We start from the raw sequence: 27,623 nt of genomic DNA, 5'->3' as shown, positions 1-27,623 counted from the left end.
CAAGATCAACCGGGTAAGAGAGACACGCATACCGTAAGGCTGTACTGTGAGCTCAAGTATATCTGGGTATAAATCTAGAAGTCCTACGGGGAAAATGCATTGTTGTAAACTCAAAGTGCACTGTGTGGTGAGAGTGTGGAATGGCATACCTAGATTACATACCGATGGGTGAGGAGGCACAGTGGGCCGTCTCTCTGCAGGAGAGAACATAGTGAGCCGCTGAGTAAAGTGACATGTCAAAATGATATAAGTGAGACGAGTGTCCATGAGGGCTTACCGTTGCTTAGATATGGCAGGTGGACGCGGTATCCGCTACGAATCAGTGGCGCTATATCATTGGGAAGCGTCAGGGTTTATATCCCTGAGAAAATATGGAGGCTGGGTGAAAATGCGCTGACCGGAAGTGCGCAACCGGAAGTGAGCCGGCGTGTGCTCCACTTACATCATTATGCGCTCCGGGCACTAGAATATGATGGAAAGGGGGCGTGGACAGGGAACGCCTCTCTGTATATGTGTCATTTTTGTATTTATTTTTTACGTTTCCTGCCCACAGTACACTGATGAAGGTCATAGACCGAAACGTCTGTATGTATGTACTGTACTATATTAAATAATCACCTTTCTGCATCAGAATCCACGAGTGTGTGCCAAGTTTTTGTATATTACACCAATACCTTTAGACTGTGTGCACACGTTGCGGTTTTTGAGGCTTTTCCGCAGCGTTTTTGGACGCACGGAACTGCATCAAATCCGCAGTGTAGTACAGTACCAATGATAGTCAATGGGAATTTGAGATTTGCTGTGCACATGCTGCAGAAAAATCCGCGAGAATTCGCTGCTTTTTTTTTCCCGCAGCATGTCAATTCCTTGTGCGGAAACGCAACGTTTCTGCACCCATTGACTAAACATAAGGCAAATCAGCAATCAAAAAACGCATGACAATCCGCAAGCATTTTGGCCCGTGTTTTCTGCCAAGAGATGCAGATTCTGTGCGGAAAATTCTGCAGGCCAATCCACAATATATGCACATACCCTTAAATGGCCAGTCCGTCCCTCCAATACTGAGAAATTAGCGTTTAAGTTGATATGCAAATGAGGCTGTAGAACGGAAGCCTCTGTCACTCCAGCTCTAATCTCCACCTAGAGCCACCACATCGTGATGCTTGACTTATGGCTCCCTTGCCTGAAGTTGAACAGCAAACGACTGATAGAGCTGGAGTGACAGAGGCTTCAGTTCTTCAGCCTCATTTGCATATTAATTCAAAACACTGATTTCTCAGTAATGTAGCAATTGACTGACCATGTAAAAGTCAATTCTTTCTGTGGATTTAAAACCGCAGATTTTCTGCAGTGAAAAAAACGCAGCATGTGCACAGCGGATTGTAAATCCCATAGACTTACATGGTACTGTACACTGTCTGTGGAACTGCTGCAGATCCGCAGGGCCAAATCCGCTGCGTGTGCACATACCCTAAGTGTTTAAAGGGTATCGGAGTTGTATTACTATATCCCTTCTTATATTACCATTATTTTATATCAGACAACTAAATACACATAAAGCACTTAAAATAGGCTTCCTAAAATAACTTATAATCTTTACTGATTAGGATGAACTCACATCATTCACAAGCCTGCATATAAATGTGAAATCAAGAAGTCATCATGAGGGCAGACATTTTTTGGAACAATAAAAGAACAAAGGCCAAAATAGCTGCGTATAGGAGGAGCAGTTTGCAACAACTCCATATAGAATCTTAGGTAGGAAAGAATTTTAAAAGGCTTTATCTTTGGAATCTGGAAATATTCATCACATATATTTTGCATTCTGGACTGGTAAGGTGAAAAGGAAAGCCATGATTATGAAACTAGAATGATGGAAATCTTGTCGCTTAGGCCTGTTTCACACTTCCGTTTTTGTCCATCAGTCAAAATCCGCCGTTTTAGCCAAAAAACGGATCCGCCTTTTTTTGGCGGATCCGTTTTTTCCCCATTGATTTGCATTACCGGCGGATCTAGACGGATGGCCATCTGTTGGATCCGTTTTTTTTGCGGATCCGTCAATTTTTTTGCATCTGCCGAGATGCCTGGACGGACCATGCATCGTTTTTTGTGCTGCAGGATCCGCATTTTTATAGTGCGCATGCCCGGAGGAATGAAGTCAGGAGGAAATTTAACCCTGAAATCATTTCTGGTGGGCAGAAAAAATTCTCTCTCTCTCTCTCTCTCTCTCTCTCTCTCTCTCTCTCGCAGCGGTTCCTTTAAAATTCTTCATTCGGCGGATCCATCAAAAAAAACGGTCCGGTGGCATCCGTTCACTTCAGTTAGCAACGGATCCGCTTTCCGCCATTTTGGCGGATTTTAACTTACACAAAAAAACTGATGTGTGAAACAGGCCTTAGGGTATGTGCCCACGTTCAGGAATTGCTGTGGGTTTGACGCAGCGTATTTATGCAGTCAAACCCGCAGCGGCCAGATATTACAGCATAGAGGATGGGTTTTCTAGAAATCCCATGTCCATTATGCATGCAAAGACGCCTGCGGATCACCCGCGGCACTGACATGCAGCCCGTCTTTCAGGACCGCAACATGTCGTCAATTTCTCTGGTTGAGTGAACACATGCGTATTTACCTGCGTTCAATAGAAGGCAGGGCATTGGACACAGCGAAGATACGCTGCATCCAGAGCATTGCTACTTCCGGATCGTGGGCACATTGCCTTATAAGATTCATTCTGTATATGAAGCAGAGGATCTCTTCCTTCAAAATTACAGGCTAAATACCTAAGAAAAGTTTATGTATGGGCAGAAACTACCGTGCTTTTTATTTTCCTAAAAAGTTGAATTGGATATTTAGGAATTATTTCATTATATAACATTTTTAGTATTACCATTATATCAATAAACTTTATCCATTAAATGCAAATTAAATAAATATATTTTTATCCACATTTCCAAGTGAATAATAATGTTTAAAAAAGGTTAGGAAATCAAATTATACTGTTGCTAAAAATAACAGCAACTCAAACAACAAATGCACAGAATCTAACGTGTGTATATATCTATATATATTGAGTTGGCTTTAGTAGACTAGGTTTAAAAAAGTTCTCTCCTTAAATTGGTAATACTGTAAGTGAATTTCTAATTACAACTACCGAGTATGTGGTTAATTGCCTTGGTATACAGAGCCAGTGGGTCTGCAGTATGCAAGACAGTCATTGAACAATAAAAAACTAGCAAGAAATCGATGCACAGATTAGCTGGTAATGTAAAGCCTAAATTTCATTTAGACTATTTTTTTTTAAATATATAGCGGCTTGATTTCGATGCTTTAGGCAATTTTTCTTTTAAAAAGTCTGAAAAAAGTAAAGCAAATTGACCCAATTATAGTACCAAAAAGGCTGTGAACACATCAATACAATCCATATTTCATGTGCAGTCACAGCACAGAAGTTAAACAGAAATAGTAATTGTGTAAAAACACATAATTTGGTCTTGTGTTTTAGAAATTGTGACAAAAAAACACTGAATGGAAAAAGGACTAATATATGAACAGTAAAACAAAAAATCAATTAAACTTTTTACTTTTCTTTTTATGCAAAAAAAGTGCTATTTTTTAATTTACTTTTAATACTCTGGAGCGCTAGATTACTTTAAGGCTGTGAGCACACGCTGCAGATTCATCCGCGTGGATTTTGCAAAATTCGCAGGGTCAAAAGACCTGCGGTTTATCTACGGATTAGCCTGCGGTTTTGCCCTGCGGTTTATCACCTCTACAATGGAGGAGATGGTAAACCGCTGCGGAATCCGCAGAAAGATTTGACATGCAATTGTTTCTGCGGTTTTTAATTCCCATAGGGAATAATGGATCCGCAGGGCCAAATCCGCTGCGGATCCACAGCAGAATCCGCAGCGTGCACACAGCCTTAGGGTTCAGCACAGCAAAGCTTTCCATTTGTTTGTGTAATATGCACTTTGTAATATTTGTACAAGATTCACAAAACTGATGAAACACTGCAACAAAATACCTGCTAATTTAAGCGAAAAGACAAGGGGGACATCGTTTGCCTCACAACCGCTAATTAAACATGCAATGTTTTTCACTCATTTTTTTTTCTTTATCTGCTAATTAGAGCACAAGGGACTGTGTATATAACAGCATGTTATTGGTTACATGTATGCAACCATGAAAACACAGCACAGACAGGGCACATTATTGTCTGCTTACATTCAGTCTGGATTCCTAAGTTACCAATGATCAGTTTACTAGTAGTGATGCGCAAACGTGTTCGCCACTACTCGGTACTCGCCGAGCACCAAGCATTTCCGGGACTACTCGGCGGAAACTCAGGTCTCCACTCAGCATTTTTGGCTGACTTCACAGAACCAATCACGATGCAGGGATTGTCTGCCAGGCAATGAAACGCCGCAGCCATCTTTGCTGTGGTCGTGCAGTGATTGGCTGGCCGTACAGCATCATCAGGGGTATGAAAGAGATCAGACACCACCCTGCTCGCAGCATTTAGTTCCGGATTGAGATAGTGTAGGGAGAGCTGCTGCCTTGATAGAGTCAGAACTGGAGAGTTATCAGTGTGGGGTCTACATCGTAAACTACTCAAATCCAGATAAACCAACAGTCCTTCTAAGGACTAAAGGGCCTGTCACACTAAGAGATATCGCTAGCAATATTGCTATAACTTGTGACATTATAGCGATATCTCTGTGTCTGATACTTACCTACGACCGGCTCCCCCGCTGGTTATCGCTGATCGCGTGAGAACGTTCAGGACTGTTTCTCGTCGTCAGCTTCCTGTGGCGCTTCCTGCTGTGAAGACGAGCGACGCATGGAGCCGGGCGGGAGGACGCAGGATCGCCTGGTGTGACAGGTAAGTAGCGATCCCCGTCCCCAGCGATGTCGCTAGTGAGATCTGCTTATGTGGCAGCTCACTAGCGACCACTTAGCGATGTACCAGCGATCCTGACCGCTTCATATCGCTGGTCGGGATCGCTGGTACATCGCTAAGTGTGACAGTACCTTAATTCCGGAGTATATAGGTTCCAGTGTTAGGCAGGCATGGTAGTGTATGTCGCTGTATACACATCAGGGCAAGGCCTGAAGGCACTGAGTGTATATAGAGCATTGCATACATCAAGAGGGTCCGGTGTTCTGGTACTGCTGCTGCTACCTGTGGGATATATTGGCCGTATATACCTAGGCCAGAGCCCTTTTTTATTTTTTTCCTCCATTTGCTTTTTGACAGTGCACAATACAGCCAGATCCTTTTCCTAGCAAAGTGTGAAAATCCAGCAATTTTAAAGGGGTTCCAAAAATCCCTTTTGATTGTGCAGAGAAATGTTTATTTTTTTATGTGGTACGGTTGAGTAGTGTTTTTATTTTTGAGTGTCTTACACAATTTCTTGACACTATTTTGCTGAACCCCTCCCAAAAAAATACAGACAGGCCACATATTTTACAGTGTGGTGTGACACACCTCACCCATCCATATGCTAAACATTTTGGTCTTTTTAGCCCTAAATTCATTTTTTTTTTGCTGGCACTGTACTTATATACAGCACTATTTAGCCAAAAAAATTAAAAACAGGCCACACATTTTTCGGTGTGGTATATGCATGCCAGCTCATATCTGTGAGTGCTCAAAGATTGGCCAGTTTACGTCTGATTTCTTTTTTTAGTCTTGGGTGTCACTGGACTTAGATACTGCACTATTTAGCCAAAAAAATTATAAAAATACAGGCCACACATTTTTCGGTGTGTGCTCAAAATTTGGCCAGTTATGGCGGTTTTCTTTTTTGTCCTGGTGTCAGTGGACTTTTATACAGCATTATTTAGCAAAAAAATAAGTCCTTTAACCCCTTTCTGCCATGTGACGTACTATTCCGTCCATGTGCCCTGGGACTTAATTTCCAGGGACGGGATAGTACGTCACAGCGATCAGCGGCGCCCACTTGGTGACACCCAACACGTTAACCCCTTGCACACCGCGACCACACGATCGCGGTGTACCGGGGGTTAAAGGGAAGCCTCGGCAGGGAGGGGGCTCCCTCCGTGCTTCCCTGAGCCCCCCACAGCAGCGCAATGTGCAGCGCTGCTGCGGGGAGCTCCATCCCTGCAGGTCCCCAAATCCAAGATGGCGACGGGGACCTTCAGGGGCCTACAGGGAGCTGGCTTCCTCAGTGCCTGCAAAGCGCAGGCACGAGGAAGCCAAGTGCAGTGCCTATCTGTCAGTGATCTGTGATGTGACAGATCAGTGATCTGTCACATGACCGTTATGTCCCCCCTGGGACAATGTAATAAAGTTTAAAAAAAAAAAAAAAAGCTAAATAAATAAAAAATATTCCCTAATAAATTCATTTTTTGGAAAAAAAAAAAAAAAAAAAAAAAAGGAAGCAAAAATTAATGAATTATCATACCGCCGAACAAAAAGTGCAATAACGCGCGATCAAAAAGACGCATATAAATATTCATGGTACCGCTGAAAACGTCATCTTGTCCCACAAATAAACGAGCCGCCATACAGCATCATCAGCAAAAAAATAAAAAAAGTTATAGCTCGCAGAATAAAGCGATGCAAAAATAATTTATATAAAATGGTTTTCATTGCATAAAAGCGCCAAAACATAAAAAAATGACCTAAACGAGGTATCGCTGTAACCGTACCGACCCGAAGAATAAAACCGTCTTATCAATTTCACCGCACGCGGAACGGTGTAAACGCACCCCCCAAAAGAAATTCATGAAACGCTGGTTTTCGTTCATTCTGCGTCCCAAAAATCGGAATAAAAAGCGATCAAAAAATGTCACGTGCCCGAAAATGGTACCAATAAAAACGTCAACTCGTCCCGCAAAAAATAAGACCTCAAATGACTCGGTGGGTCAAAATATGAAAAAATTATAGCTCTCAATATGTGGTGATGCAAAAACTATTTTTACAATAAAAAGTGTCTTTTAGCGTGCGACAGCTGCCAAACATAAAAACCGCCATAAATAGTAAATCAAACCCCCCCCTTAGTTAGGGAAAAATAATAAAATTAAAAGAAAATGTATTTATTTACATTTTCCCCATGAGGGCTAGGGTTAGGGCAAGGGGTGTGTTGGGGTTAGGGTTGGAGTTATAATTGGGGGTTTCCACTGTTTGGGCACATCAGGTGCTCTCCAAATGCAACATGGCGTCTGATCTAAATTCCAGCCAATTCTGCGTTGAAAAAGTCAAATGGTGGTCCTTCCCTTCCAAGCTCTGCCATGCGCCCAAACAGTGTTTTACCCCCAAATATAGGGTATCAGCCTACTCAGGACAAATTGCACAACAACTTTTAGGGTCCAATTTCTCCTGTTAACCGTAGGAAAATAAAAAATTGGGGGCAAAAATATCATTTTTGTGGAAAAAATTGATTTTTTTTATTTTCACACCCGGGCGTTATAAACTTCTGTGAAGCATATGGGGGTCCAAAGTGCTCACCACACATCCAGATAAGTTCCGTGGGGGGTCTAGTTTCCAAAATGGGTTCACTTGTGGGGGGTTTCCCCACTGTTTAGGTACATCAGGGGCTCGCCAAAAGCAACATGACACCCGCAGACCATTCCATCAAAGTCCGCATTCCAAAACATCACTACTTCCTTCCGAGCCCTGACGTGTGCCCATACAGTAGTTTTCTCCCACATATTGGGTATCAGCGCACTCAGGACAAATTGGACAACAACTTTTGGGGTCAAATTTCTCCTGGTACCCTTGGGAAAATAAAAAAAAATTGGTGACTAAAAGATCATGTTTGTTGAAAAAACACGATTTTTTTATTTTCACGCCCGGGCGTTATAAACTTCTGTGAAGCACTGGGGGTTCAAAGTGCTCACCACACATCTAGATAAGTTCCTTGGGGGGGGGGGGGGGTCTAGTTTCCAAAATGGTGTCATTTGTGGGGGATTTCCACTGTTTTGGTACATCAGGGGTTTTCCAATCGCGACATGGTGTCCGATCTCAATTCCAGCCAAAAAAAGTCAAATGGCGCTGCTTCCCTTCTAAGCGCTGCCATGCGCCCAAATAGTCGTTCACACCCACATATGGGGTATCAGCGTACTCAGGACAAACTGCACAATAACTTTTAGTGTCCTGTTAACCTTGGGAAAATAAAAATTGGGGGTGAAAAGCAGGGCTGTGGAGTCGGAGTCGGAGTCGTGGAGTCGGTGCTCATTTTGGTGGAGTCGGAGTCGGAGTTGGAGTCGGTATAAAATGGACCGACTCCGACAATATATAATAAATTGGGTACAGTAATTCAATGCAGGATGTGCTGAATATTTTTTCATAGGAATTTGGGAAAGTTATGAAATGTCCTATAAATGGCTGTTCTATTCCTGATCTAAGGCTACATTCACACACAGCGTTTTTCCTGTGTTTTTTGAGGATACGTTTTTCAGCTGCAAAAGCTGATCATCTTTTTAAAAAACCGCATCACCTGAAAGGTTTTTGAGCTGATAGATAATGTTTTCAATAGCAAAAGCAGATTAGAAATCTGCTCTATCCATTTATCCATATCTGTCTATCCATATCGTATCTGTACCAAAAAGAATGAAAACCGGGTGGTACACCAATATATATTCTGTTCTATCTAAATATCTTGATTATGGGTTCATAAAAATGATTAAATGTCTGAGGTTCACATTGTACTACAATAAATTTTTCACTTAAATATAAGCAATATGTGTGGGAGTCGGAGTCGGAGTCGTGGAGTCGGAGTTGGAGTCGGTGTAAGAGAAATTGAGGAGTCGGAGTTGCAGGTTTGGCTTACCGATTCCACAGCCCTGGTGAAAAGATCATTTTTGTGGAAAAAAATAAGATTTTTTAATTGTACCGCTGTACGTTATAAACTTCTGTGAAGCCCTTGTGGGTTCAAAGTTCTCACCACACCTAGATAAGTTCCTTGGGGGGTCTAGTTTCCAAAATGGGGTCACTTGTGGGGGGGGGGGGGGGGGGGGGGTTACACTGTTTAGGTACATCAGGGGCTCTCCTAATGTGACATGGCGTCGGATCTGAGTTCCAGGCAATTTTGCATTGAAAAAGTCAAACGGCACTCCTTCCCTTCTGAGCACTGCTATGCGCCGAGACAGTGGTTCCCCCAACATATCAGGTATCAGCGTACTCAGGACAAACTGCACAATAACTTTTGCAGTCCAATTTCTCCTGTTACCCTTGGTAAACTAAAAAAAAAATTGAACTTGAAGTATTTTTTTTTGTGAAAAAAAGTTAAATGTTCATTTTTTTTAATATTCAAAAAATTCCTGTGACGCACCTAAAGGGTTAATAAACTTCTCCAATGTGGTTTTGAGCACCTTAAGGGGTGCAGTTTTTAGAATGGTGTCACTTTTGGGTATTTTCTATCATATAAACCCCTCAAAGTGGCTTCAAATGTGATGTGGTCCGTAAAACTAAAATGGTGTTGCAAAAATGAGAAATCGCTGGTCAACTTTTAACCTTTATAACTTCCTAACAAAAAAAATTTTGGTTCCAAAATCGTGCTGATGTAAAAGTAAACATGTGGGAAATGTTACTTATCAAGTTTTTTGTGTGCCGTATCTCTGTGATTTAAGGGCATAAAAATTCAAAGTTGGAAAATTGCGAAATTTTCAAAACTTTCGCCAAATTTCTGTTTTTTTCCACAAATAAACGCAAGTTATTTGAATGAAATTTTACTACTAACATGAAGTACAATATGTCACGAGAAAACAATGTCAGAATCACCAGGATCCATGGAAGCGTTTCAGAGTTATTACCTCATAAAGGGACAGTGGTGAGAATTGTAAAAATTGGCCTGGTCATGAACGTGCAAACCACCCTTGGGGGTTAAGGGGGAAAAAAAAAAAAAAAAAACAACAAAAAAAAAAAAATATCTATGTGTGCTCAAAGTTTGGCCAGTTTATGTTTGTTTTATGTTCTGGTCCTGGGTGTCACTGGACATGCAGTATTTAGCACACAAAAATATTTAAAAAAAAAAATTATATAAAAAATTCAGGCCAGAAATTTTTGGTTTTGGTATCTCTAACAGGCCTCATTTATCCTTGCCAAAAATTTGGCAATTTTAGGCCTATACATTGTATTTTATTTGCAGTCTGTTATAGTACTTATTAAATCTGATAAGGCAAAACACATTTTAACCTAAAGTACAGATAGGTAAAAATGTGGTTTTCCAACAAACGTATCATACAAGTTGCCTCCCAAATCACTCTTTTGCATTGAACGTGTCTAATATTCTAGTCCATCTACAATGGGCAAGGCGCGTGGCAAGGGACGGGGGGGGGGGGTTTGTGCACATAATGATGGAGCAGGCCGAGGACGTGGGCAAGCTGAAACTGGGCCACCAAAAACACCCACATCTTCTAGCTGGACCTTAGTGTCCAAAGTCCTAGGGGATCGCGGCATGACAGCACTATTGAAGCCCGAGCAGTGTCAAAATGTTGTTAGTTGGATAGCGGATAACACTTCGTTACTTATCTACCACCACCAGCAACTTGTCCTCAACGCGGTCAAGTCACAGTCGCCGTGAATCGGGACCGCATATTCCTTACCCTGATCCTCCTTCCTCCCACCATGCTGAGTGCCCTGAGACAAATGATCCCACACTCAGACACTCTGAAGATCTGTTCAGTTTTCCGTTTGGAGATTCGTGCCTCTCGCCCGGTCCACTTGAAGCAGGGCAAGATGATATTCCATGTAGCGATGCACAAATCTTTGAGCAGCCACGGACGGTGGACGATGATGAGACACAATTGCCGGAAAGTCAGGAGGAGGCCCAGGGTGGAGAAGTGGAAGATGAGGTGGTGGATGATGTAGTAACAGACCCAACCTGACAGGAGAACATGCACAGCGAGAACAGCAGGACACAGGGGGAGGTAGGGGTCACACCACTTCAGGCAGGAAGCAGCAGTGTGGTGGCTGCAGACAGAAGGCGTGCAACCGTTCCCCGTAACACCAACCTGATGGAAGTTGCCAGTCCAACTGTTAGATGCTAGAAAAGCAGGGGTAGCAAAACTACCAGCCTTACCACCACCAGCATGATCAGGCACATGGCAGCAAAGCACCCGACTTTTGTGGGCCCAACCCCAGGAACATTGTCTGCGGGTGACATCACTGCTTCTTCCACTGTTGTGCGTGCAAGTCAATCCCCTGTCCACGGTGCATGCGAAGATGCCTCCTGCCCTGCAGCTGCCCACAGTTAAACACCAGCATCAACAAGATGTCCACGTCCTTGTCCCAGTGCAGCCTTCAGTTGTCCATACCCCAGTCATTGGAACATAGCGTAAATACGCAGCCAATGCTCCACAGGCTACAGTACTCAATTTTCATATTTCTCATCTGCTTGCAGTCAAAATGTTGCCTTTTAGGCTCGTGGACATGGAAGCTTTCCGCAACCTGATGGCGGCGGCCGTCCCAAGGTACTCGGTCCCCAACCGACACTATTTCTCTCGCTGTGCCGTCCCGGCATTACACAAGCACGTGTCACACAACATTATCCGTGCCCTCAACAATGTAGTTACTGGGAAAGTACACCTAACCACGGACACGTGGACAAGTGCTTGTGGCCAGGGACGTTATATCTCGCTGATGGCACACTGGGGTAACATAGAAGAAGCCGGGACCCAGTCGGACCTTGGGATGGAACACGTCCTCCCGACGCCAAGGATTGCGGGCCCTACGTCAATCAGGGTTGCCCCCACTGTGTACAGCTTCTGCACTTCATCCTCCATGTCTGAAAGGAGCACATCAGTCACAAGCTGGAAGCACTGCCAAAGCAAAGCAGCAACAGGCTGTGCTGAAGCTAATTTGCTTAGGTGACAAGCCGCACAATGCTGAAGAGTTGTTGACCGCTCTGAAAGAGCAGGCAGATGTGTGGCTGACAACACAATCTCCAGCCAGGCATGGTTGTGTGTCACAATGGCAGGAACATGGTGCTGGCTCTGAGGCGAGGCGAACTGACATACGTACCATGCCTGGGCCCATGTGCTCAACCTATTTGTTCAACGTTTTCTAAAAAGCTATCCGGAGCTACCGGATCTGCTGTTTAAAGTACGCCGCCTGTGTGCACATTTTAGAAAGTCAGCTACAGCCACCCTTGCCGTGCTTCAGCAGCGATTGCAGATTCCGGCTCACCGACTGGTGTGTGATGTCCCCACACACTGAAACTCGTACACTCCAGATGTTGGAAAGGATTTGTGAGCAGAAGCGGGCAGTTGTTGAATACCAGCATCAACAATGCCGTCGTGTTTCAGGTTTGACACCACACATAAGAACTCAGGAGTAGACATGGATATCAGACATATGTAGCATCCTCCAAAACTTTGAGGAGTCCACCAAGATGGTGAGTGGCGATGACGCCATAATTAGCGTCCCTATTCCACTCATCTGCATTCTGAAAAGCTCTCTGCTCACAATGAAAGAGGATGCATTTAAGTCGGAGCACGAGGACATGGATCAAGGAACCATACAGGGTGATTACACACAGCCTAGCCTCATGTCATCCCAACGTGGATTGGTTGATAAGGAGGAAGAGGAGGAGGAGGAGGAGGAGGAGGAGCAGCAGGAGCTACTTTCATGCGCTATAGACGGGACTACAACCACAACTGTCATACCGTCTTTTCAGCGTGGATGGCTTGAGGACAGAGAAGAAGAGGAAGAAGAGGAGGAGGACACCTTGGTCAGTCGTCCTGTTGGTGAGGACACGGAAGGCTTGCCTGTTACCAGTCTGGCACACATGGCTAACTTTTTATTGCGTTGCCTTTCCCGTGACCCTCGTATTGTCAAAATATTGGGTAACCGTCATTATTGGCTAGTGACACTTTTAGACCCACGCTACAAGGATAACTTTCAATATCATGTTCCAGAGGCAGACAGGTGTACTAAAGTGGTGCAGTACCATAAGGCCATCGTTGCAGAGTTATTAAAAATAAATTCCCTTCCCAAAACACAGGCGGCACAGATAACATTTCGTTGGCCAACCAAGCAAGATAGGCGACACAGACACAAGTCCACTCCAGCAGAGGCAGGGGAACACTGGCAAAGTTCAGGGACAGTTTTCTAAGACCCTCCCATCGCCCATGCACTGAGGCACGGGGTAATCTCACAAGGAATGCAATCTTTTCTAAGATGCTGAGAGCGTACCTTGCTGATTGTACAAACGTCCTCCGTGATTCCTCGGTGCCTATTATTGGGTATCCAAGCTGGACACGTGGCATGAGCTGGCTCTCTACGCCTTGGAGGTCCTGGCCTGCCCTGCCGCTAGCGTTTTGTCAGAGCGGGTTTTTAGTGTTGCTGGTGGCATTATCACAGATAAGCGCATTCGCCTTTCAACGGAAAATGCAGACAGGCTGACTCTTATAAAAATGAACAAGGGATGGATTGGGCCTGACTTTGCGACACCACCCAATGATTACAGCGAAGCATAAACTCCAATGTTTTGGTATGTTTTTTGGTGAACCAGTAAAAATGGCATGAAACTCTGAAAAAAATTGTTTAACCCCTTCACCCCCAAGGGTGGTTTGCACGTTCATGACCGGGCCAATTTTTACAATTCTGACCACTGTACCTTTATGAGGTCATAACTCTCGAACGCTTCCATGGATCCCGGTGATTCTGACATTGTTTTCTCGTGACATATTGTACTTCATGTTAGTGGTAAAATTTCATTCAAATAACTTGCGTTTATTTGTGAGAAAAACGGAAATTTGGCGAAAATTTTGAAAATTTCGCAATTTTCCAACTTTTAATTTTTATGCCCTTAAATCAGAGATAAGGCACACAAAAAACTTGATAACTAACATTTCCCACATGTTTACTTTACATCAGCACAATTTTGGAACCAAAATTTTTTTTTGTTAGGAAGTTATAAGGGTTAAAAGTTGACCAGCGATTTCTCATTTTTACAACACCATTTTATTTTTAGGACCACATCACATTTGAAGCCACTTTGAGGGGTCTATATGATATAAAATACCCAAAAGTGACACCATTCTAAAAACTGCACCCCTTAAGGTGCTCAAAACCACATTCAAGAAGTTTATTAACCCTTTAGGTGCGTCACAGGAATTTTTTTGAATATTTAAAAAAAAAATGAACATCTAACTTTTTTTCATAAAAAAAATACTTCAGGTTCAATTTTTTTTATTTTACCAAGGGTAACAGGAGAAATTGAACTGCAAAAGTTATTGTGCAATTTGTCCTGAGTACGCAGATACCTGATATGTGGGGGGGAACGACTGTTTCGGCGCATGGCAGAGCTCAGAATGGAAGGAGCGCCGTTTGACTTTTTCAATGCAAAATTGGCTGGAATTCAGATTGGACGCCATGTCACGTTTGGAGAGTCCCTGATGTACCTAAACAGTGGAAACCCCCTACAAGTGACCCCATTTTGGAAACTAGACCCCCTAAGGAACTTATCTAGATGTGTGGTGAGAACTTTGAACCCCCATGGGCTTCACAGAAGTTTATAACATAAAGCCATACAATTAAAAAATCATATTTTTTCAACAAAAATGATCTTTTCACCCTCAATTCTTATTTTTCCAAGGGTAACAGGACCCTAAAAGTTATTGTGCAATTTGTCCTGAGTACGCTGATACCCCACATGTGGGGGTAAACCACTATTTGGGCGCATGGCAGAGCTCGGAAGGGAAGCAGCGCCATTTGACGTTTTTGGCTGGAATTGAGATCGGACACCATGTCGCGTTTGGAAAACTCCTGATGTACCAAAACAGTGGAACCCCCCACAAATGACACCATTTTGGAAACTAGACCCCCTAAGGAACTTATCTAGATGTGTGGTGAGCACTTTGACCCCCCCAGTGCTTCACAGAAGTTTACAACGCCCGGGCGTGAAAATAAAAAATTCGTATTTTTTCCACAAACATGATCTTTTAGTCACCATTTTTTTATTTTCCCAAGGGTACCAGGAGAAATTGGACCCCAAAAGTTGTTGTCCAATTTGTCCTGAGTATGCTGCTACCCCATATGTGGGAGAAAACTACTGTATGGGCACACGTCAGGGCTCGGAAGGGAAGTAGTGACGTTTTGGAATGCAGACTTTGATAGAATGGTCTGCGGGTGTCATGTTGCCTTTGGAGAGCCCCTAATGTACCTAAACAGTGGAAACCCCCCACAAATGACACCATTTTGAAAACTAGACCCCCCAAGGAACTTATCTAGATGTGTGGTGAGCACTTTGACCCCCCCAGTGCTTCACAGAAGTTTACAACGCCCGGGCGTGAAAATAAAAAATTCGTATTTTTTCCACAAACATGATCTTTTAGTCACCATTTTTTTTATTTTCCCAAGGGTACCAGGAGAAATTGGACCCCAAAAGTTGTTGTCCAATTTGTCCTGAGTACGCTGACACCCCATATGTGGGAGAAAACTACTGTATGGACACACGTCGGGGCTCGGAAGGGAAGCAGTGACGTTTTGGAACGCAGACTTTGATGGAATGGTCTGCGGGTGTCATGTGCGTTTGGAGAGCCCCTGATGTACCTAAACTATTGAAACTCCCCACAAGTGACCCCATTTTGGACACTAGACCCCCCACGGAACTTATCTAGATGTGTGGTGAGCACTTTGAACCCCCAAGTGCTTCACAGAAGTTTATAACACTCGGACGTGAAAATAAAAAAATCATTTTTTTTCCACAAAAATGATATTTTTGCCCCCAATTTTTTATTTTCCTAAGGGTAACAGGAGAAATTGGACCCCAAAAATTGTTTTGCAATTTGTCCTGAGTAGGCTGATACCCTACATGAGGGGGTAAAACACTGTTTGGGCGCATAGCAGAGCTTGGAAGGGAAGGAGCACCATTTGACTTTTTCAACTCAGAATTGGCTGGAATTGAGATCAGACGCCATGTTGCATTTGGAGAGCCCCTGATGTGCCCAAACAGTGGAAACCCCCAATTCTAACTCCAACCCGAACCCCAACACGCCCCTAACCCTAGCCCTAACCCTAGCCCTAACCCTAGCCCTAACCCTAGCCCTAACCCTAGCCCTAACCCTAGCCCTAGCCCTAACCCTAACCCTAGCCCTAATCCTAACCCTAGCCCTAACCCTAACCTAACCCTACCCCAACACACCCCTAGCCCTAACCCTAGCCCTAACCCTAATGGAAAAATGGAAATAAATACATTTTTTTTATTTTATTATTTTTCCCTAACTAAAGGGGTGATGACGGGGGGTTTGATTTACTATTTATGGCGGTTTTTATGTTTGGCGGCTGTCGCACGCTAAAAGACGCTTTTTATTGTAAAAATAGTTTTTGCATCACCACATATTGAGAGCTATAATTTTTCCGTATTTTGACCCACCGAGTCATTTGAGGTCTTATTTTTTGCGGGACGAGTTGACGTTTTTATTGGTACCATTTTCGGGCACGTGAAATTTTTTGATCGCTTTTTATTCCGATTTTTGGGACGCAGAATGAACAAAAACCAGCGTTTCATGAATTTCTTTTGGGGGGGTGCGTTTACACCGTTCCACGTGCGGTAAAATTGATAAAGCGCTTTTATTCTTCGGGTCAGTACGGTTACAGCGATACCTCATTTAGGTCGTTTTTTTATGTTTTTGTCGGTTTTATGCAATGAAAACTATTTTATATAAAAAATAATTATTTTTGCATCGCTTTATTCTGCGAGTTATAACTTTTTTATTTTTTCGCTGATGATGCTGTGTGGCGGCTTGTTTTTTGCGGGACAAGATGATGTTTTCAGCGGTACCATGGATATTTATATGCGTCTTTTTGATCTCGCGTTATTGCACTTTTTGTTTGGCGGTATGATAATAAATCATTATTTTTTGCTTCGTTTTTTATTTTTATTTTTTAAGGGGTTCGCTAAAGGGGTTAACTAATGGGACAGTTTTATAGGGCAGGTCGTTACGGACGCGGCGATACCTAATATGTGTACATTTATTGTTTTTTTTTTTTATTATTTTAAAAAAATGAATTTATTGGGGAATATTTTTTTTTTTTTTTACTAATTTATTTGGCGATTTTTTTAAATTTATTTTTACACTTTTTTTTTAATTTTTTTTTACTTTATTACATAGTCCCAGGTGGGACATCACTGTCCTGTGACAGATCGCTGATCTGTCACATCACAGATCACTGTGACAGATCAGCAATCTGTCACAGGCAGTGCACAAGGCTTCCTCATGCCTGCGCTTTGCAGGCACTGAGGAAGCCAGCTTCCCCAGGCCCCCGAAGGCCCCCGTCGCCATCTTGGATTCGGGGGCCTGGAGGATAGGAGCCCCCCGCAGCAGCGCTGCACATTGCGCTGCCGTGGGGGGCTCAGGGAAGCACGGAGGGAGCCCCCTCCCTGCCGATGCTTCCCTTTAACTCCCGGTACACCGCGATCGCGTTTGATCGCGGTGTGCAAGGGGTTAATGTGTCGGGGGCGGTCCGTGACCGCCCCTGACACATTGTGCCGGGTGTCAGCTGTGATAATCAGCTGACACCCGGCCGCGATCAGCGGCGCTCACCACGTGGGCGCCGCTGATCGCGGTAGACGTACTATCCCGTCCCCGGTCATACGGGCCCGGGTACCATGGACGGGATAGTACGTCTCATGTCAGGAAGGGGTTAAAGCTGTGAACTAGGAGTCAGGAATGCTTCCAGGGGCGATCCCCATGATGTTCCCGTGTAATTTGAACAGTGTTTCCATCATTTTTAGACGTTTTTAGACATTTAAAGAACCCCGGGGGGGGGGGAAATCACTGCAAAAAATGCTCGGGTCTCCCATAGACTTACATTGGGCTCGTTATTCTGTCAGAGTACCCGAGTATTCCAATCTGCTCGACCCGAACAACGAGCACCCGAGCATTTTAGTGCTCACCCATCACTATTTACTAGCAATTGTATTTTTGATGAGGCAGATTTACACAGGTCTGATGCTATACTGTAAGATAATTTAATGTCTTAAAAACAAATAATACCTGACACTTCCTGCATTTAGAAATACAGAAAAATATTTTTTTTTCTGCAAAAAAACTACAAAAAACCCACACTTATTCTGATCTCAAATAAAGCAAAATTTTCAAGATAGTAATCTATAGATCTTGCTAATTATTAAATCTACTGCAGCCTGCACGGGGAAATGTTCCTTGGACAGTGCAAAGAACCGAGCAACAGCTTGTCGTAGATGCCAAATTTTAAGTACCGTATATTGAAAACGTAGTTTGTCACCAGCCAATTCCACATGTAAACAAGGTCAGTGCTGTCCTTAAAAATGGTTAAACTTAAAGTTCTGTATGAATGATCACAGAAAACCTTCATGTGAATAACTACGTACATTTGCTACATTGTCAAATCAATGCTTTTTGTGAGCAATTTATCTGCTATGCAAAAGGACACTTCCCGCAATGTATTGGAGGGAAGAATAAAAACTGCAATTTTGGAAATAGTTTAGCGATTTTAAAAGGTGGTTCATGGTTATTCTGTCAATTAAAGATAATAACCGATACAGCAGTATTGATTTTTCAGTTAATGGTTGTTAATTTTTTATTTATGTTATATTACAGAAATGTTTAGCATTCTTTTTTGGCAGTAAAAACGCAACGGTCAAAATGCAGGTTTTGCTGAGTTCTTTTGGGGTTGCAGATTTTGTGTGTCATTTGTCTACAATATGTTTAAAAGGGTTAGTTTATTCACCAAAACCTGTTTTTTGCACTCTCTTCTTTCTATATATGTGAAAAAAAAAAAAAAAACATGGCAAAAACCACATGCTATAGATTTCAAGAATGCTGAAGTTCTCACAATCAGTTAAACAAAAAAAAAGAAAACAAATCGTGTGCATGAGATTTCTGAAATACGGATACTGATTTTTCAGCTTACTGCATTTTACAGTGAAAAAGCTGCGTGTGAACAGCCAAACAATCCCAAACTCTTCCTTTTTTTTTTTAAATATTAAGAACTACTGTGGCCCAGCTACTGCCACATCAGTAGTGATGTTGGGTACATACTCAGCCACCCTATCTTCCTTCATCAACTTAACTAAAGCCAGACATCAATTACAAATTAGATTTCCCCGTCACTAGGAACAGGACCAATCATGCAGAACTTTCCAAGTACTGGAGCATTCTGTCTGTTTACTTCAGTAAAAGTTACTGAGGAAACTGGAAATAAGTAATAGACAAAAACAAAAAACTACAGAATACAATCATTCAGTAACTTTAACAAAAATAGCAGTTTGATACATCAGACCACAAAAAAACAGCTTATCCCCCATCCCTAATTACATTTTCTTAATATTTATTTTTTTACACATCAAATAGCTAAAGAACCATTCTGAATTCTAGAAAAGTCAGCAAACCGTAAGATGACATCTGAGTGATATCAGTGTAATCTGATGGGTGATCAAACCTAAAATCCACTTTCTGGAAACAAGTGGTTATGTGTAACTAACACAGAAGAGGCAGCAGGGAAAAGAACAACCATAACTTGTCTATTCCATGTCCTGTGCAATCTTAAATAACTTTTAAAATACTTTGAAATGCCTAAAAGTACATCAATTAGAAAAAAAAAAAAATCCTCATAGAACAAGCATTCTAGTGAAAATATCAAAGTGTATTTATTTTCTATAATATAAAATAAAAAGTAAAGATTCACTGAAAGTTTTAATATAGACCGTGTTCTTTCCAGATTCTACATTTTTATGCCCAGCCCCATAATATATTCACAAGGCCAGTTAATGATGCTTTTCACCAATGATTTGTGGTTTCTGAGCAAATCATTGATGGTGAAACTCAATGCTACCAATACGCAGTGTTTAGATTCCTCAGATACTGTACTTCCACTTTCCATAACGTACAATATCATTTTGGTTCATGGACTGATCACACTGTGCACACAATATGTACCAGCAAAAAAAAAAAAAAAAAAAAAAAATCTGGGAGCTCCCAGAGCAGACACAGGACAGGATTCACACCACTTTCCCCAGAACCCCAACCTTAGGCTGTGTGCACACGCTGCGGATTCCGCTGCGTTTCCGCAGCGGTTTTGGCCGCTGCGGACACGCAGCAGTTTTAGCTGCGGTGTACAGTACCATTCATTTGAATGGGAAAAAAAAAACGCTGTGCCGACGCTGCGGAAAAAAACGCGCGGATTTGCTGCGGTTTTGAATCCGCAGAAAGAATTGCATGTCAATTCTTTCTGCGGAAACCGCTGCGGGTTCCTATCTCCACCATTGTGGAGATAGTGAATCCGCAGGACAAAACCGCAGGCAAAACCGCAGATAATCCGTGCGGATTAATCCGCAGCGGATTCCGCAGCGTGTGCACGTACCCTAACAGTGAATGAAGATAATGTAAAGTATCGCCATCAGAGTCCACAGCTACCAGAGAAGTGTGCCCTTAATCTGCTACCGCTACTACACAAAGGGCATTAAACAGATCAATAAATCAGGATTAAAAATGAATCCAGTCAATTCCTGTTAACTTGACCAAATGTCAATCAGGACTTGGTCAACATAAGATTGCAGAATGGGGGCCCATAGTCACTGTCACGTAGGAGGGTATTCCTATTATAGAATATGTGCATTATAATAAATAAAACGATCATACAGGACACCAGTTTGAGTTTGATTTGAGAGCATTTAAAATTGATCAATAACAGAATCTTCTTCTTAAGTTTTAAAAGTCCATCAAATAAAGGCAATAATGAGAAATCGATCCGCTGATTTGTCAAGAACAAGGCAGCCTTACATTATATATTACGAAAAGAAAAAAATCTCAAAACACAACATAAAATAAATGAATGACACCTTCTTGATTGAAAACAGTAAAAAAAAAAAGGCACACAAAACAGCCAAATAAACAAATTGTAAAGCAGTAAAGTTGACCCCAAGACTATTCAACACACAAAATAACCAAGGATAATGATTGCTAGTGCTAATCACAACCTCCATGGCAAAAGAACAATCGGATAAAAGCAAATGTCACTAAAAAGTATAATACTCATTAAAATTGTGGGTATTAATTTCACATATGATTGGGAGGGGTGTTTGGGTTGCCTTGAGGAACTGGCGAATTCGGAACCAACCATCAAACTTGTAATAAACCTTATTTGTTACAATGTGATCGGCTTATCAGACACTTCACTACTTTGATTGTAATTTGCTCCTTGAATAAAAATACTAAAGTTTCATTTAATTAGAATAGTTTGTTCTATGACCGGCTTTGGAATTCACAATACTGAACACACAAACAAAGAGATAAACCTAGATAAGGTAAAATATGACGGCGCACACATTGTGGATAGTCATGCTTACAACTCTTCATCCTCAGGTTACTACCAACAATTTGCTAACTTCATCCAAAAAGACACAAACTATGTCAAATAACTCCTACAACTTCGTTACATTTTTCACCTCTTTGGAACCTTAAACCTCCTCAGATGTGGATATTAGATGCTCATGTTAGATAAAATCTCAGGGAATTATCTATAGCGTAATGTTGGTGCGCACATAAAAACACTAACCTCAAGTAAGAGGAAACATTTTTAGCATTTCTTTAATGACAAAGTATTTTAAGGGAGTAAATGAGTTACGGGTTAGCTATGGCAGTGAATCTGGCTGTCAATCCAATTATGACGTTGGACAGCGGCACAAAACAATCCAGGTTTACATAAACCCAAGGCATAAGCAATTAGAAATGGTTTTCATCACAGAAGCAGTCTTCACAATTCAAATCTTTCAATATGATGCAGAGGTGACTTTACCACAGCAAATTCTCGGGTTACACAAATCACGGTATCATTTAGAGGCCAGATCCACAGGCCATCTGAAAAGTGCACAACCCACCACAGAAACTAGGAGACCTCAGAACCAAACAGTCCAACACTTCAGTCATTTGTAGCAAATTTCTAAGCATTCTAGCATGCTACCTGGCTCTCGGGATTTGTCCAGCAGGACTGTGGAGCTAGTAGAACAAACTTCTGACTCTGCTAGCAAAACTTCCAATTCCTTCACATATGGCTCCAGTACACAACCTGTACAGTTGCAAAGTCGGAGCTTTAGGCCTCCTTCAGGCATCAGTCTTGCACATACGAGTCGTAGCTGTTTTTCACAGACAGAACTTGTATTATAGTCTTTCAGTTGTTCACATGTCTGTATATTTTTGCAGACCAGGCTGTTTGCACCAAAACAGAGAGACATGTCTGATTTTGAACAGAGTTACGGATCAAGATCGCTAATGCAGGTGTATGGAAAAAGAATCAGACAGCACTCTGAAGCCATCCATGTGCCACCTGATTTTTCATGTTTGATAAAACTAAGTAAAACTTCTCGTACGCAAAAAAAAGAAAAACTAGTGAACCAGTGAAGGTAAAAACTGACACTAACCAAACACTGATGAAAATCTGATCTAAATAACTGATAAAAAATGGTTGTATTTTGCAGATGATAAAATAACTGCATTATTTATACAGTTAAAATATCTGATTTTTTCAAAATTCCTACAAAAGTGAATCCACATCAAGCTATGCGATTCATTTCTACTAAATTAGACTTCTGTAAATCATATATAGTTAATATAACATCTCTAACTCCTACATGTTCCTGCAGGTCACATATGTGCAGGCTATTTAAAAAAAAAACAAAAAAAACACAACATTTACTGTCCTGTAATGATAACATTGTTCCTTGCATATATCCAATGCCACGTTTGCATAGTCAAATGGTTCTGTATCATAGCGATCAATACAGGTTACGCAACTCCTGAAAACGTGGTATAACATTACTCAGACACCAGAAAGGATTACACCATAACTTCCAGCGGTGGAACTATAACGCTCATTCATCAGAATATTCACTGTGCCAAAACACATTTATAAAAATGTAACATCTACACAAAGCGACAATAATACTAAAGGTATCAGCGCGTTCTGTAAAACCGGACTCACCAGTAGTACACAGTGTGACTACAGTTAATACACACTTTCCATATTTTACGTAGGTCAATAACTAGAACACGACAGAGGCACCAAAACCCTTTGATTGGAAACAAATGAAACTGTGGAATATTAAACTAGAAGCAAATTCGATGGCTGCCAGGGCCATAAAACAAGGTCTGGCTATGACTGTGGGACACTTATCTACTGTAGACCTTTAATAAATGACAATTGTGACAAACAGATCTTATGCCTGGTAATTTACTACTAGCGCCTAACTTTTTAGGGTTATTGGTTAACCAAAAATGACTACAATGTCAGTCAATAGATAGCACGTATTCATAGCGCCACAGAAGCCTCAAGAGAAGAAAAAACCCTGCCATATAGAGAAGGTAAACCAGCGTCTTACCTGTGTATAATCAAAGTCTGACAGTGGCGCTATACTCTTGATGTAATCAATTCGGAACTGGTTTTCTGGGTTAGCCAGTGGAACTGGAGGTATTAAAGTGCTCATTGCAGATACTATTGTCTGTGAACAAATACAACACATGAACGTTATTTTGGCTCTAAAATCACAGGCGCACAATAATTAGGTAAAACATGGTCATGCACTTGTAACAAGCAGAGACACAAGTTGCAGGTGCTTCCTGTGCTGAGGGTCACAGCAATTTACCATATGCTACCCCAACATACACTTCCTATGGTCATAGCTTTGGATTCCAGGGACTCTTGAAAAGTTCAGCAATGAGTGTATATATAAAAAATGGAACAGCACAACACCATATGACGGCTGCCCAGGCCTCCTACGCAATATCCCATACTTGCCCAATCCAGACAAAAACAAATAGGAAGGCAGATTGAGAAAGGCACAATAGGAGCCAAAACGTTGCCATGCTATGTGGATCTGAATAAACTCCACTTTTTTCACCATTGCAACTTAGAGTGCTGCCTTCCTATTTGTTATAATAAGTATATATTTCTATATGAGATCACCTGGGAATGAGAGCTGTACAGCTCTGTATATTAGGGCATTAGATGAACGCCCAGTAAACTTGTGCCATGGTATATAAATGGCTTCATTCCACTATGACACTGTAACAGGACGATGAAAGCGGAAACGTCTAGCCCAGCGAGGTAGATCATGCCAGGGAATCTATAGATTACTAAGGATGATCAGAACGCACACTCACCACAATGGCATCTTTAACATTTTTCCGAATATCCTGAATTTTCTGTTTCTTTTCTCTATGTAAGAAAGGAGATGTGTTAAAGGTGTAGAACGTGGCATAACGTGATATTTCACTTATAAAACTTATGGGAAATCATTTCAATCACGCGACATTTGCACATGTACATCTTGCCATGTGTTATGAATGTGTCGTACATGTGATTATATTTTTACTTACAAAACATTAAACAATATTTTAGCATATAGCATACAATGGACATTTGGTCCTTGGCAAAGATTGTGGAATGGAGTGTCATTGTGGCCCGCAAAGTACTGTGGCAAGCAAGCTGTACAAAAACCCTTCTGGTTTCCACATGGCTGTGTCAGCTGCAGTATCTTGTGGGTCACAATGCAGCCCTATTCACCAGCATTACGCTGTAATGTGGCAATCTTTGCAGCGTGACCAAGATTGCCGTGCAGCCTCAGCCTAATGCCGACATGGAGCTTTTGCTGCCTGACAATGTTTGTTGTCCCTAAAAAGAACAAAGTATGATACAATTCTGCAGTCCTGGGACAATACCCATATGATAAGGAAGGTGGCAGCTATAAAGTACAACAATGAGAGCACAGCTCGGATTCAGATGCCACAATGTCCTAATGCCAAGTATAACATAGGAATTGTGCCTAGTCATCACTGACACAAATTTTTGAAAGCTACAGCTGAGTATTAGCAATGCAGCAGTAATAACTCTAGAGAACGTGGCCAGAAGCACTTCCATCATAATACTGCCAACACACAGGGCAGCATCCAGCAGCTGCAGGCGCGGGTGTCTGCGCCGTGTGCACATTACAATATCCAGATGAGATTTCTCCTATTTTACATCTGCAAATAGTGATGTCTGCAAAAGCGCCACATCCTCGGCTGGTATTATTGCTGCCTCCCTTCTGCACACACAGACACAGAATTTAGATATTTGCTGCTAGGTAAAAGTATAGTCGCCATGTTGTTGCTACACAAGGGCCTGTCAAACGCTGCAGTAGCAACAGTAGAATCTACAGCAGAGCGGCCGACAGGAGTAGGAAACCGCACGGCAGGCCACGCACAATGAAAGCGGCTTTAACTGCAGCTTGTTTAACCAGCAAGAAATGACAGAAGAGAGCCATGTCACCGAGTGCCGGCCATCACCCCGGAACACACCGCATGCAGCATCCTTACTCGGAATTAAATCCATTGACATGGAGGATCCTCATCTGCTTGACAATCGTGCTTTTTCCTGACTCCCCAGCACCTGCCAAAACAGAAAGAGACATTGAGGACCGATCTTCACAGAGTCACATCAGTCTACGGCCGTCAGGCCCGATGCGGTCAGCACTCCGGCTTATCGTAGCAATCATGTGTATGTAATGTACGGAAAGCAGACCCTAAAAGGTGGAAGCACCCCGACCCCGATCACATAGGGGCACAGACCTGGGCGATCATATCTCATAGAGATTCATTCTAGGCAGCTACAGATAGGACACACAGATGGCTGTATAGGGTGCACAGACATGGGGCCATGCAGGCCAGCCCCGGGCCTCTCACCGAGCAGCAGCAGCCGGTGGGTGGCTTTGTAGGCCAGCCTCTCCTTCTGCAGCTGCTTCTCGATCTTCTTGTTGGCCTCTCGCTGCGCCTTCTCATCTATGCGCTGATCCTCCGTCTTGCTGTTGCCCAAGCAGCCCATGTCTGGCCCCGGTCACAGCGCCGCACTACGCGCCCGGATCCTGCGGATGTCGCTCAGGAGAAGGAAGGCGCAGCACGGCGGCCTCCCCCCAGACCTCCGAGTTATATTCCTGCGACGGGAAGACCGCCGCTAAAAATAGTCCCGGAGCCGTGCGCTGGCGTCGGTGCTCCCGCTGCTGCGCCCCTGCTCTCCCCTCCTGGCTCCGCTCCTCCAGGTGTCAGCAATGCCGGGGACACATCACGTCGCATGAAGGGAAGGAGTATAAAAGAGGGGAGTCTATAAATAACACAAAAGAGGGAGCGGAGAGGGGGAGAGCAGAGCTCCTCCTGGAAACCAGCCCAATGCCGCTCTCCCTCCCCTCATACACAAGATTTCGCCGCAAATTTCGGGCTATTTTTGTCTCCGGCTCAGTGCTGCCACCACCGGCAAGACGAGGCAGCGCCCACAGCGGAGGCCACTCCCCCTAGCATGCACATGTACACACGCAGCCCCTCGGAGAAGGATGCGCCGTGTACTGTATATGTAGCACATAGAGCATGCTGGGCTTCCCTCGCCTTCCTCCCATCCACCGACCGCCGCTTCCTCCTCTGCAGTAACCCTTTTTGTACAGGCAAGCTCTGCGCCTAATCTGAGAGCTGTGGACCGCATACACACGACATCTAGTGGCTGCATTTAGGCACTGCAGGGCTGCTCTGTGCCTGGAACCAGCTATTTTATATACTACGGAAAATAGAGAAAAACTGCCCATAGGGCAACGTCCATAACACGTACTATACCGCCACGCTGCCCACAGGGGAAACGTCCATAACGGGTACTATACCGCCACGCTGCCCATAGGGAAACGTCCATAACGGGTACTATACCGCCACGCCGCCCACAGGGGAAACGTCCATAATGGGTACTATACCGCCACGCTGCCCATAGGGAAACGTCCATAACGGGTACTATACCGCCACGCTGCCCACAGGGGAAACGTCCATAACGGGTATTATACCGCCACGCTGCCCACAGGGGAAACGTCCATAACGGGTACTATACCGCCACGCTGCCCACAGGGGAAACGTCCATAACGGGTACTATACCGCCACGCTGCCCATAGGGAAACGTCCATAACGGGTACTATACCGCCACGCCGCCCACAGGGGAAACGTCCATAATGGGTACTATACCGCCACGCTGCCCATAGGGAAACGTCCATAAGGGGTACTATACCGCCACGCTGCCCACAGGGGAAACGTCCATAACGGGTATTATACCGCCACGCTGCCCACAGGGGAAACGTCCATAACGGGTACTGTACCGCCACGCTGCCCACAGGGGAAACGTCCATAAGGGGTACTATACCGCCACGCTGCCCACAGGGGAAACGTCCATAACGGGTACTATACCGCCACGCTGCCCACAGGGGAAACGTCCATAACGGGTACTATACCGCCACGCTGCCCACAGGGAAACGTCCATGACTGGTACTATACCGCCACGCTGCCCACAGGGGAAACGTCCATAACGGGTACTATACCGCCACGCTGCCCACAGGGGAAATGTCCATAACGGGTACTATACCGCCACGCTGCCCACAGGGGAAACGTCCATAACGGGTACTATACCGCCACGCTGCCCACAGGGGAAACGTCCATAAGGGGTACTATACCGCCACGCTGCCCACAGGGGAAACGTCCATAACGGGTACTATACCGCCACGCTGCCCACAGGGGAAACGTCCATAACGGGTACTATACCGCCACGCTGCCCACAGGGGAAACGTCCATAACGGGTACTATACCGCCACGCTGCCCACAGGGGAAACGTCCAT

General features: G+C 43.4%; 1 protein-coding gene across 4 annotated transcripts in view; it reads right to left on the bottom strand.

Annotated features, from left to right (window-relative positions):
- Window positions 1-27,623, bottom strand: part of GNAL (G protein subunit alpha L) — a 383,393-nt gene that overhangs the window by 199,519 nt on the left and 156,251 nt on the right. For 3 of the 4 annotated variants that reach the window (XM_073550978.1, XM_073550980.1, XM_073550981.1), the window contains exons 2-4: window positions 25,306-25,378; window positions 24,112-24,166; window positions 23,331-23,450 (exon numbers count right to left, since the gene is read on the bottom strand). In XM_073550978.1, coding sequence (XP_073407079.1) covers window positions 23,331-23,450; window positions 24,112-24,166; window positions 25,306-25,378 — 248 coding nt within the window. Of the gene's footprint in view, window positions 1-23,330; window positions 23,451-24,111; window positions 24,167-25,305; window positions 25,379-25,671; window positions 26,482-27,623 lie in introns of those variants that run through there. The other variant, XM_073550979.1, reaches the window with a different exon arrangement.

This window comes from Dendrobates tinctorius, unplaced genomic scaffold (genome assembly GCF_039654945.1).
Source record: "Dendrobates tinctorius isolate UK_male_01 unplaced genomic scaffold, ASM3965494v1 ptg000171l, whole genome shotgun sequence".
Classification (NCBI taxonomy): Eukaryota; Metazoa; Chordata; class Amphibia; order Anura; family Dendrobatidae; genus Dendrobates; species Dendrobates tinctorius.
This window is presented reverse-complemented; position numbering and strand designations above follow the sequence as displayed.